Source organism: Mirounga angustirostris, unplaced genomic scaffold, assembly GCF_029215605.1.
Source record: "Mirounga angustirostris isolate CCGP_5_RB_7025 unplaced genomic scaffold, mMirAng1.0.hap1 SCAF_13, whole genome shotgun sequence".
Lineage (NCBI taxonomy): Eukaryota > Metazoa > Chordata > Mammalia > Carnivora > Phocidae > Mirounga > Mirounga angustirostris.
Window position 1 is genome coordinate 53366677 of NW_026991721.1, and position 12954 is coordinate 53379630.

General features: G+C 43.7%; 2 protein-coding genes across 6 annotated transcripts in view; one reads left to right on the forward strand and one right to left on the reverse strand.

Annotated features, from left to right (window-relative positions):
* Positions 1–4917, reverse strand: part of GVQW3 (GVQW motif containing 3) — a 50238-nt gene extending 45321 nt beyond the window's left edge. For 2 of the 4 annotated variants that reach the window (XM_064576909.1, XM_064576910.1), the window contains exons 1-2: positions 3474–4917; positions 1577–1683 (exon numbers count right to left, since the gene is read on the reverse strand). In XM_064576909.1, the coding sequence (XP_064432979.1) occupies positions 3651–4280 (630 nt within the window). In that variant the 5' untranslated portion in view covers positions 4281–4917 and the 3' untranslated portion in view covers positions 1577–1683; positions 3474–3650. Of the gene's footprint in view, positions 1–1576 lie in introns of all 4 variants that reach the window. The other 2 variants (XM_045894477.3, XM_045894475.3) reach the window with 2 other exon arrangements.
* Positions 4918–5134: 217 nt separating this feature from the next.
* THAP12 (THAP domain containing 12) overlaps positions 5135–12954 on the forward strand; it is a 41299-nt gene continuing 33479 nt past the window's right edge. For both annotated transcript variants that reach the window (XM_064576907.1, XM_064576908.1), the window contains exon 1: positions 5135–5372. In XM_064576907.1, the coding sequence (XP_064432977.1) occupies positions 5284–5372 (89 nt within the window). In that variant the 5' untranslated portion in view covers positions 5135–5283. The remainder of the gene's footprint in view (positions 5373–12954) is intronic.

Sequence of the window (12954 nt, forward strand, 5' to 3'; positions counted from 1 at the left end):
AAAGGAAGGCTCTGGAAAGCAGGTCCTAGGTACACATTCTTCCCAAACAACATTTCAATGAGGATTCAGAGCCAGGGGCAGAATTCAGAAGACTGAAGAACTATCCATGTTTTTTGAAATCAAACATTGGTGAATATTTTATTCTCTCTGTTTTTGCTCATTACCGTGGGGCAGGTGGAAATAAGGTAGGGAGGAGTGATGGGTGGAGGAAGAATTAGATAAAATCACTGATGGGATGATCTTCCCCAGAAGGTGTCTATTCTCCTGGACTTCCAGCTGTGGAATATAACATTCCATGTGGATTTTGAACCAGAATGGGATAGAAAGGGAGATCAGTCTGAAAGCCAAAGAGATTCATTAACTGACTGTGTGCTGAGCTTGAGAATTACAGTCAAGGTTTGCAGATGGCCATTTCTCCTCCTGATGTCCTACAGAGATCCAGGCTTCACCTTCTACCTTTAGGTGGAGCTTACCCTGAGAGAATGGGATTTGGATGTTGTATTTTTGAAAAACTTTCATGACTCCTGAATACCAGAGATAACCAAATTGCCTCTTTAAGAAACTTTTAACACTGGTTGCCTCTGGGGAGTGGAACCACTGGTGGCTAAGGGTGGGAGGGAGCTTCTTCTTCTTCCCAGTATGTCTCTTAGATAAAACAAAAACAAGAACACATCCGTTCACGTTGTCCCACCCTGCTTCTTGAGGATAGGAATGCAACTTGGGGCCAATTTCCCTACTCAAGACTATAGGGCTGAAGTGGGGAGCTGGAAAAGGGATCAAAAGTTAAGAGAGTTGTAAGTTGAATAGAAAAGCCTCACCAAAAGGGAGGGAGGTATGATCCTGAACCAGAATACAAAGCACCAGTATAACAGCGGAGAAAGAGCAAACTGATAGAGAATAAACAGAGGTGTGTAAGAAAAGCCAAGGACAAGAGCCTGGGGCATGACGATAGGTGGATTCTTGAGACTCAAGAAACCTGTGGGGCAGGTGGAAGTCCAAGATGTAGTTCAGGGTAAATGTTGTGTCAGCGATAAAACAGATTTGGTGGGTGGACACATAAGGGGTACTGTTTTGAGAACTCTCCTGTCTGGGGATAGTCCTAGATCATGCTCTGGCCTGGGGCTTAGTGATTCTGAGCACATATGGATAGTTTGCTGTGGGATGAGTGTTAGGGCAGAAATTTTACTTCCCCAAATCTGAGCCATCTTAGGGTCTAATATCATTTTTTTTTCTTTTAAGATTTTACTTATTTTTTGGGGAGAGACAGAAAGAAAGCGAGAGAGAGAGAGAGAGAGAGAGAGCCCGAGCTGGGGGGAGGGGCAGAAGGAGAGGGACAAGCAGACTCCCCACTGAGCAGGGAGCCCGATGCAGGGGCTTGATCCCAACTGAGCCACCCAGGTGCCCCGGTCTATTATCATTTCATTGAATATTTTCTGTGAAGCCTTGCAAATGGGCAATTGGTTTAGGTAGAGCCATAGTTCGACCCAACTCGTACTCAGCACATGATCTAAAGTAAAAAATTAAGTCCTTTTCATTACAGCTACTAGTAACAATTTGAATTCACATTCTTGATTACCTGCTTCCAGTTGCCGTGTCCAAACCCTGTCTGGGCCAACAATGCTTCTGGTACCCTATGCTCCAGCATGGTCTTAGTCCAGCATCTTTGGAAGGCTCACTCCAGCCCTGTTCACAGGACAGGAATAAGTCCAGAAATAAGTTCTCTCAGGTTGGAGATAAGGCCTAGAGATACTGTTGTAGAATCCTGGCCCTGGCCAAGGAGCATACAGTTTTCCACGAATTACCACTGAGCCTAGCAAGGATTAATATGAGGTTCAGCCACAAAGTTGCAATAGCCAGCTATGGGGGCTTTGTTCCAGAAGTGCAGTGTCTCTGGAGACAAGTGCTTGTGGGGAACCAGGGCCTCATCTGATATAGATGTAATGGTCCTGAAACGGAATGTCTAGAAATGTCAAAGTAGGTAGAAGTCTATAAGCTGTTGTTTGGTTTACGAGTTCTTTTGCACAAGATCTTTTATTCGTGGGTTAAGGTCTAGGTTTCAGAGCGCTTCAAAACTAACAGCTATTAGTAGGGAACTTGTCATTTTTTGAAGGGGATAGAGACAGTGAAAGAACAGAACTAAACATAACTGTGTTGAATAGTGTTGGGCTTCTATCAACCAATATGGCTTATTAACTTACTAGTTAAATAATAGGGACTGTTACATGTAAAAATCCTTGGGTAAAACACAGACATTGGCTAATCCTGTGAAATGCTGTTTCTAACCATTCCTCCACTGCACCTCCATCAGGCATTTCTGAGATGTTTCCAGTCTATGTGGTATTACTTGGAATCCACTTGGGAAAAGTTCCATTCCATAAATCCTGGCGGAGAGGCAGAAAGAGATAAAGGAGTCTAAACTTGCAGAACTTTTTTTTGGGGGGGGGTTGATGGGAAAACTAGATCATCAAATAAGTGAGTTATTATAAACCTATCCACAGATTCAGGGAAAGCAATTTATAAACTAATGGCATAGTTAGGGCAGAGAAGAGGAAGCAAATTATCCCAAATTGTTCATCTTCTGCAACAAACACCATTATCTTCCTCCCGACTTTGCTATTTCAGCCAACAGTGCCATCATTTTCATACCGATGCAGGTTCAAAACCTCATGCTATTCCACCTGCTTGGGAAGCTTTCTCTAATTTCCTAGCCTCCTGTCTCACCTTTCTTTATGGATCCAGCCAGGAATCATCTCATCTGGATGTCCACCCAGCCAGCCCTTAGTGATCTTGTTTTATACCTTCACACGGTCAATGCCCAGCAGTGTTCTAAAAACTGCAGGTGCTCAAAAACCACCTGACAGGGTTGGCATTAGTTACTAAAAACAGGCTGCTGTATGGGAATCAGCACATAAGCAGCAGACTCCCTCAATTCAAGGTCTAGAGTATCACCTCGTCTTCCTCCTCACACATCGCGGCCTGGGTCTGAGTCCCCTGGCTTATATTTTCTAGGACCAAATCCTCCTCTTCCAACAGAGGGGATACCCAAATGAGTGGGGGTCCAGAGCACAGGACTCATGAAACAAATCCAGCTCCTCTGTAAAAGACAGGTCTGTGAGAAGGTGAGTATAGGTGGCCAACCCCTGTGTACTGAGGGGTTCCCACTGAGTCATTTGGGCTGGATACGCCCTTAACAATGCTCACTAGGTCAGCATACCACTGCCTTCTGTACCATACCTCAGGTCCTGCCTGTGAAGCAGGCTGGAACTGTAGGCCTTCTTTTGGGGTCCTCCCAGAATATGCCTTCATGGGCACAGAAGGACTCCGGGAGGTCCTGTTCCCACCTTTCAGTGGTATGATCCCCTGAGGCAGAATGTTGAGAACACAAGAACAGGACAGCCACAACAAGCTAAGGTTTGGGCAGCAAGGAGATCCAAACTTTAACAAGCAAAAGAAATCAAGAAACAAGTAAGTACCAGAAGTCAACAGGCAAAAGTTCCTCAAAATTGGAAGACGGCCCAGGAGTCCAGCAAGGGTAACTAGGAGGGTGGTAACGTGGGAAGGAGCGGGTGAAGACTGACAATGGATGAGCAGCAAATGAAGGTGCCTGTGAGGCAGCTTTCTAACTCAGGCTCAGCTACCTCACATTCCTTTCACCACGGGGTGAACCAATCCTGAGCTGCCCTGGAGGGAAGGCTTGTTGATGATGAAGCCTGCAGAAACTGGCTGGCAGGGTAGTGGTTTTGGGGATGGGATACAGGCAGAGGTATTTCCCCACCAGCTTCACACTGGAGATGAGTCCATGTTTCAGAACTTATCTTTTTCCTTACACACGAGCTATTTTTCCTAGTTTCCTTTGAAAGATCAGACTGAAAGTCAAATCTCCGAGGTTTAGGTTCATCCTTCAAAATACCTGATATAACTTTTGCAGAAACTTTCCTCATATTCAAGTTTTCTTTCAAAATGAGTCTAACGGTTTCTTTATCTAAATTTAACTCTTCGGCCATCATCCTCACAGTCAACCGCCTGTTTGAACAAACCAAGTCCTTGACCTTCTGGATATTTTCATCCGTCCGGTGGGTGACTGGACGACCACTTCGGGCGTCATCTCGAACGTCTTCCCGCCCTTCTTTAAATCTTTTGTGCCAGTCGAAAACTCGGGCCCTTGACATGACTTCATTCCCATAAGCTTCTTTCAAAAGGTGGTGGGTCTCACTTGCAGACTTGTTCAATTTCACGCAAAACTTGATACTAATCCTTTGTTCTAGATAGCGGTCACTCATTCTGGCACTTAAACAGCATAGGAAAGTGAAAAGACCACAACTGTTAAGGGGAAGAGAGTGGAACCAATCTCCATAGGGCTGCAAGTGGAATCATGTCGCTATTAATGATCCTCCAGCAGCCTCACCAGGGAAGAGTAATTGCTTTTCTGAGTTTTCGCCCGACCTTCCGGTCGAGGCTGGGGAAGCCCGTCCCGAGAAGCTAACAGGGCCGAAGAGTAGCTGCAAAACTGAGGAAAATGAACGTCTCCGTTCAACTGTGCACGCAGGGCTGCGGAGAGTGTGTAAATCAGTCAGTCAGCAAGGTCTTCCCGATTCCGCGGCCCTTCAGAGTCTATGGCGATTTCTGCAACAGAGGCCTAAGTGGTGGCAACGTAAGCAAGCAAGGAGAGATACACCGGTGATATAATGTGCAAGCTCGCCCCAGATCTGCGGAATCCCGCGCACGCCAAACCTACCGAAGGTGCCGGGGACTCCCTGCTCTAGAGTCCCGGGAGACACGCCCGCATGCGCAATGGCCTCTCTTCGCGGGGTAGGTTGTGCGCAGGCGCACTGCGGCAGCTCGCGCCAGGCCTCGCTTACACTTCGCCACGCCCGGGCCGGCGCGCTTCTTTGCGCGTGCCCGCTCGGGGAGAAGTCGGCGGAAAGGAGGGGGCGGGGAAGGAAGGCTGAGGGAAGAGAGGGCACCCCCGGGCGCCAGGGTGCATTGTGGGAAGGAGGCGGCAGCGTCCCGGGCGGGCGGGAGGTGCACCAGCGGCAGCGGCGGCGGCGGCGGTAAATCCTCCCGGCCGCTCACAGCACTGTGGAGCCGCGTCCCCAGCCCGGCCTCGGACCGCGGCGCCCCTCCTGCCCCTCGCGGCTTCTCGCCCGCCGCCCCTCCCCCCGGCGCGCCGGCCTTGCCGAGCCGGCCGGCCGGCCTGGCTCCCCTCCCCGGCCCCGACGGGCGGGCGGGCTGCCCTGAGGAGGCGGGGAGGGGAGGGCTGGGCCGGCCGGCGGGTGGGCGACGATGCCGAACTTCTGCGCTGCCCCCAACTGCACGAGGAAGAGTACGCAGTCGGACCTGGCCTTTTTCAGGTTCCCGCGGGATCCGGCCAGGTAAGCGGCGGGCGCGGAGCCGGCAGCCCGGGCCCATCTCTGCGGTGCGCGCTGCCAATCGCCGGCTCCGGGGCTGCGTGGGGAGTGGGCCACGGTCTTCGACCCCAGCCTCGGCCGCAGCTGGGGAACGGGCCTTGAGCAGCGGGCCGGCGGGCGCCCGGGGACCTCGGAGCACGTGCGCCAGCGGGGGCTCGGCGCGGCGGGCACCACCCGAAGGAAGAGGCAACTGGGGCGGCGCGCAGGCGGGATGAGCTGGGTTCTCGCCTTGGTTAGCTTGCTGGGTGACCTCGGGCAGGTCGCTTTCCCCTCTAGGCTTTAGTTTCCTTAGCTGTCAAAAGAGGGACTTGGATTCTATGGTTGGGGTCACCAGGGCCCTTCCCTCTCCTTGCCACCACCCCCGGGGCAGTGTTTCTTTTTGGAGTCCGGTCACCTTCTTTGATCTCGTCGAGTCACAGTTAATTCCTCCAGCGGATTTGTTCATGGTTCAAATTCTGGCTCTGACCGTTACTCATTGTCTCACTTGGTTATCGTGGGGATAACGAGGGGTGTAAGGTGGCGGGGGTATACGCCTGTGGGCGTGGGAATTGGTATTGAAATCTCTTCCTTGAGGTAACCCACACGCTCTGACTTATATTTAAAGAGTGACAGAGTAGGGACTGTGAAAGTCTGAGGAATTTTCCTTGGCTTCTCTTGTTGATGCGTTCATTTCAAACCAACACTTATTGTGTGCCGAGCGCTAGTGTTTGGTGCTGGAAATTCAGATGTGAGTGAGACAGTTTTGCTGCCTGCAGAAAGCTCACAATCTGTTAAGGAGACAGATACAGAAGAAGGCGAATATAATATAGCATCGTATTTATTAGGTCCACAAATATTTATTGAAGGCCTACTATGTGCTAGGCATTGCTCTGAGCACTGGGAGTGTACAGGTGACCAAATCAAAGCCCCTGCTCTCTTGAAGTTTACATTCTAGTGGAGGAAAATAGACAAGTATGTATATACAGTATGTCACGTGGTGATAAATACTGTGGAGAAAAGGCAAATGTTGGGGGGTATAATAAGGAGTAGCAGGGGAGGCACAATTGCTATTTTAAATAGGGTGATCAGAGAAGGTCTCACTGAGAAGGTGAATTTGAGCAAAGACCAAAAGTAGGTGAGAGGGCCAACCATGGAGGTATCTAGAGAAAGAGCATTCTGCTCTGTGGAAACAGTAAATGCAGTCAGGGCATGCATGTTACGGGTACAGCCAGAAGTCCATGGACAGTAGAGCTGGTTTAAGGAAGGAGAGAGAGGGAAAAAATGAGAAAAGTGTGTGTGTTTGTATGCTAGGGGCGAATTGTGTAGGACATTTTAGCCCATGTAAAGCATTATGGCCTTTATTCTGAGCGAGACAGGAAGTCATCCAAGGGTTTAGAGAAGAGAGACTATACTTTAAACAGGATCACTGGCTGCTTGTTAGATTGTAGGGAAGCAAAGGTGAGAGCAGGAAGACCAGTTAAAGGCTTAATTGCAGTAATCCAGGTTAGTAGAGGAGGAGGAGGTAAACTGTTGGCATTTGAGAAACGTTTTGAAGGTGAAGCCAACAGAATCTGTTAATGGTTTAGATGTAGGGTGATAAGAGAAGAAGGGAAGTGAAGAATAACTCTTAAGGTTTTTTTTAACCTGAGTATTTACTGAGCTATGGAAGACTGGGAGGAGCAGGTTGGTGGAGACATATTAAAAGTTTGGTTTGGGACATGTGAAGTTTGAAGAGTTTAATAAATGTTCAGGAATATCCAGAAATGAACTCAAAATGGCTCATATTTAGATCAGTAACCTAAATATTTTAGAGCTAAAACCATAAAGAGATAGTCTGGAATTTAGAGACTTTCAGACTAGAGATTTTAAATATGGGTGTTCTCAGTTTATAGAGGGTATTTAAAGTCATGCTCTGGGGTAAGTAGAGCGGAGTAGATCTGAGGGTTGAGCCCTGGGTCATTCCTGGTGTTTAAAGTTCAGGGAGGTGAGGATGAACTAGCTCGGAAGAGTGAGGAGTAGCTGTTGGGTTCTATGGGAGCAGGGAAGGGGAACATCTGAATCTGACTGGGCCTTATCCCATTACGCATTATCTTCCTTTTACCCAAATTTTAGCCCAAGGGCAATCTTGAGAGTATATTTCACTTGCATAATAAGGGCAACATTAGTTGATTCTGGACACAAGTCATTTGTGTCCGTATAGTGTAGTGAATGCTCTTTTCGTTACACTCCTTAGAGGGGAGGGAGTATGACCTATAGGGGTGTACAGTCTCAAATTTGGAAGAAATTTTTAGATCTAGTGCAATCTGTCCCGTTTGAGAATCTAACATAAGGACCTTACTTGAGAAAAGACAGACACAATTTTGCATTCCATTATCAAGGTATTTATGGACCCTTTAGGGCCCTGTGCATTCCTGACAGGTGGGCCTTTGCTAAAGACTGTTCTCTGCTTTGTGAAGGGACACTTCAAGATTTTGGACAGCTTTGGCTGTTGTTTCTTTCTTGTATTGAGTGGGAATATGCCTCCCTATAATTTATGCTTTGGAGGTCCTAGTTATGTTCCTACAGTCACACCGAGCAAATCTGTGCCATTTTCTATGTCAGAATCCTTTGGATATTTCAAGACCAAATTATGAACTTTTGTTTTAAACATTTTTATTGAGATATAATTCACACACCATACAATTCACCCATTTAAAATGTGTATTAAGTGCACTTTAATAAAAATTATACAGTATTAATGTATATTCAGTATATATTACATTATTAATTTTTAAACATTTTGGTAAGATATAAAATTTGCCATTTTAACCATTTTTAAGTGTATAATTCAGTGGCATTAATTACATTCACACTGTTGTGCAGCCAATCCCTTTCCAAAAGCTTTTTCATTACCCCAAGCAAAAACTGTAACCATTAAGCAGTAACTCCTTCCCTCCCCCCTACCCCGCCCCACCCGCTTTCAGTCTCCATGAATTTGTGTGTTCTGTATACTTCATGTAAATGGAATCATACAGTTGTCCTTTATATCTGGTTTATTTTAGTTAACATAATATCTTCAAGATCCTAACTTTTTATCCAAATCAAATCTCCTCATACTAAGGATTTCAAATTCTTCTGTATTTGACAGTTTCTTCTTTACCGTGCCGAGAATTAATTATAATAACGAAGTAGTTTTCAGAAGTGTGTATTGAATTAATAACAGTATTTTAAGGGTTATTAATTATAATATTTTTTTTCTGTAAATGAGTTGTAGGGAAGGTTGATAAAAGGTGACATTGCCAACCTATCCTTGAAAAGTTACTGTTAACTAAAAATAAAGATAGTATATTTAATGCTATTAAATAGTACATTTCCTTTTTGTTATATTTGTAAATCCCATGGACACTTTTATAAACAGCTATTTGAAGTAATTTAAAATTCAAAAGTGTAGTTAATAAAGGGCACAGTGCAGAATTTCAAAATATGGTACCTTTTATTGGTTCAGAAAAAGTGGCATTAATGTGCTTTTTATTTCTTATTATTAATTTTAATTTTAGTTTTTTTAATTGAAATATAGTTGACAAAGTTCAACATTAGTTTCAGGTGTACAATGTAGTGATTCAATAAGTCTATACATTATGCCATGCTCACCACAAGTGTAGCTACCATCTGTCACCATATAGTGCTGTTATACCATCGACTATATTCCCTATGCTGTGCCTTTTATCCCCATTACTTATTCTTTCTTCTTTTTTTTTTTAACTATAAAATAATTGAATCAACTCACTTTAGGGCAGTGGTAGGGAGGTCATAGATTACCTAAAATTAAAGTTTAGGGCGCCTGGGTGGCTCAGTTGGTTAAGCGACTGCCTTCGGCTCAGGTCATGATCCTGGAGTCCCGGGATCGAGTCCCGCATCGGGCTCCCTGCTCGGCGGGGGGTCTGCTTCGTCCTCTGACCCTCCCCCCTCTCATGTGTTCTCTCTCTCTCATTCTCTCTCTCTCAAATAAATAAATAAAATCTTTAAAAAAAAAAAAAATTAAAGTTTAAAGAAAAAAAAAACCTGCCTAAATCTGGATCGCCCCAGGATGGCTTGACTAATGCCAAGGCTTGGCAGGAACCTGGGGGCAGCTCATCCCCAGATGAGGTGAAGGTACAAGTAGAGCTAATGAATTGCTCCTATTAGAGTGAGGTGGGCAATTGAAGCCCTCTTCTTCCTTCTCAGGAAGTTAGTTCTAACTCACCCCTCAGGTGGTGAGGTCTTCCAAGGTTCTTTTGGCAATTTAGTCAAAGTTAATTGAGAATTGATGTACTCTGCCTTGTAAAATGTAAAACAGTGTTTTTTGGGGCACTCATGAAGGTCCCCCAAGACCCTTTCAAGGAGTCCACAAGATAAAAATTATTTCCTAATAACACTGATGTTATTTGCCTTTTTCACACTTGTTCTTTCGGGAGTGTGCACTGGAGTTTCTGAGGAGCTCCATAACATGGTAACATCATTGCTCTGATAAGTTGTCTGTTAATATTTTCTAAAATTTTCTAAGTATGATTATACAGATGGCGGTGTTTGGTAGACATTTTCTCAGAAATGAACGAAAGCCTGCCACTTCAAGGGAAACAATTGACATTCAAGCAAAAGTTAGAATTTTGGAAAATTTATATGCACCACTTCAAGCTTGACAACTCTGTAAGACTTTTCTGTTGAGATTGATGGTGATATTGATAAATGTGACTTTTTATTTTTTTTTTAATTTTTTAAATTTTTTTTTAAAGATTTTATTTATTTATTTGAGAGAGAGAATGAAAGAGAGAGAGAGAGAGCATGAGAAGGGGGAGGGTCAGAGGGAGAAGCAGACTCCCTGCTGAGCGGGGAGCCCGATGCGGGACTCGATCCCGGGACTCCAGGATCATGACCTGAGCCGAAGGCAGTGGCTTAACCAACTGAGCCACCCAGGCGCCCCAATAAATGTGACTTTTTAAATAAATTGTATAATAGTGGTTTGCATAACTGACTGAACTGATATTTTCCAGATTGACCAATTCATAATTTTACAAAGACATGCACAGATAAAAGCCCTATTCAAAGTATAAGATACACCAGCAGATTTCAATGTAATAGAGTGAAAAAGCTCATTGATCTGGTTTCAGATTCCACATCGCAACTCATCTTTAAGAAACCACCACTTGTGGAGTTTTGGTATAGTATTAAAGAATATCCATAGTGGGCACCTGGGTGGTTCAGTCATTAAGTGTCTGCCTTCGGCTCAGGTCATGATCCCAGGATCCTGGGATCAAGCCCCACATCGGGCTCCCTGCTCCACGGGAAGCCTGCTTCTCCCACTCCCCCTGCTTGTGTTCCCTCTCTCGCTGTCTCTCTCTCTGTGTCAAAATAAATAAATAAAATCTTTAAAAAAAAAAAGAATATCCATAGTAATGTGGGTAAGGGAGGAATTTTTTTTTTTTTTTTTTAGGGAGGAATATTTTAATTACCTTTTTTAACTGCATAGCAGTGTGAGGCCAGATTTTCTTCATATACTTTAACCAAAACCACATACGGCAGCATATTAAATACAAAAACAGATGTGAGAATCTAGCATTAAAGAGATTTGCAAAGATGGAAAACAGTGCCATTCTTTTCACTAAATGCTTTTTGTTTTGGAAAATGCAGTTATTTTTCATTAAAATATTACCTATATTAACATAATGGGATTTTGAGTTTTAATGAATTAATAAATATGTTTTAAATGTATTTGGTTTTAATTTCTATAATGATAAATATTGATAAACAAAAGCTCTTTGGGTCCTCACTAAGAGTGTAAAAAGACTGAAGTTTGAGAATCACATCTATAAAATATGATCTTAAAGTGCTTTCATATCTCATTTAATCCTCCAACCAATGCTGTGAGTTGTAATGATAATACTTTTTATAGAATACTTCATATTCTCTGTGCCAGTCAGTGGTCTGTATGTTTTGTGTACATTATTTCATTTAACCCTCGCAGTAGGTTTTGAGATAGTCCCTGCTTTCAGATGAACAAAGCAGGCACAGAGAAATTAACTAATGTCCTCAAAGTCCCATAGAAACATGATATAGGATAAAATATGTAATATTACCAAAACTTATTTGACCATGAAACTTTTTTATTTTAATGGAACAGTTGATTAGTGTGCCTTGAAATATGTTTTTGAAAATGCTGCAAGTAGGAGACCATCAAAGGGAAAAATAAATAAAAAGGCTAAATAATACTGAAAGGGTGATTAAAATGATAGAAAATGACAACTGGATTTGGCAGGATTGAAATCATTCATAATCTTGAGCAGTTTCGTTGGAAAAGAGATAAAGCAGAAGCCTCCTTGGAATTGATGGAGGAAAGAATGTGAGATAAAGTGGAGACAGGGAAAATGGGCTCTAGTTTTGCTATGCAGAGGGTCCAGGTAAATGGAATTTTTTAGAAGGGAGATACTAGGGCATGTTTATACTAATGGTCATAATACAGTAAGATAAATAAAGGATGTTGAGAGAGCATATACAGAGAGGAAGGGGAGTCTTTCCTATGTGTGTGTGTGTATACATAGTCATACACATATGTATACACATCTGAATCAGGAAAAGTTTCCTTCAAGAAATGACGTTTGAGGGGCAACTGGGTGACTCAGTCTGTTAAGTGTCTGCCTTCGGCTCAGGTCATCAATCCCAGGGTCCTGGGATCGAGCCCCGTGAGCCCCATGTCAGGCTCCCTGCTCACTGGGGAGTCTGCTTCTCCCTCTCCCCGCACTGTGCTCTCTCATGCATGCTCAGTCTCTCTCGAATAAATAAATAAAATCGTAAAAAACAAAAAAACAAAAACATTTACTCTGCAGCATGGAGAAGGGGTTAGGGAAAGGCAAAAGACCAGTTGAAGCTGGATGGATTCGGAGAATCATTCCACTCTGCTAAGGGAAAAGACTACAGAGTCTGGAGTACAGGGCACAGAACAATGACAGGGAGAGCTAGGAGAGGGGAGACAGTGGTCAATTTGAGAGATAATTATGTATATCCTTAAAAGCATTTAAGTATATATACATAATGTATATATACACATGTACATGTACACACATGTATGTAAAAAGCTTGTAGTCATATATAACTTTTATAACTATTGATATAAAATGTATATACACAGGCAATCACAACTCATTAAGTGTTGTGTGGCTTGTTGGATTTTTAGGGTGACCTGTCCATGAAACTTTTGCCCAGATTTAAAAAAAATATATGTATATATTACTAAGATCCCAAACTCCCTCTCCCTTGAGGCCCTCCCAGTCATTATGCCACTATCCCTAGTGAGAGCCACTGTCCTACTTGATACAATTAGATTAGTTGGTTATTGAGAATGAGGGACACAGTGAGGGAATCTTTTATTGATATATGACATACATAGAAAAGAGTGTAAAATTAGTAGTCTAGACTTGATGAATTTTTATGAAATGAATACCCAGGTAACGTTTGAGGTATAGAACATGTTTCTACCCAGAGAAGCCCATTAGAGATCCAGTGCCCAAAGTGTTTATTGTGATGTAGTCACATAGACACTCTCTGCCAAGCATAT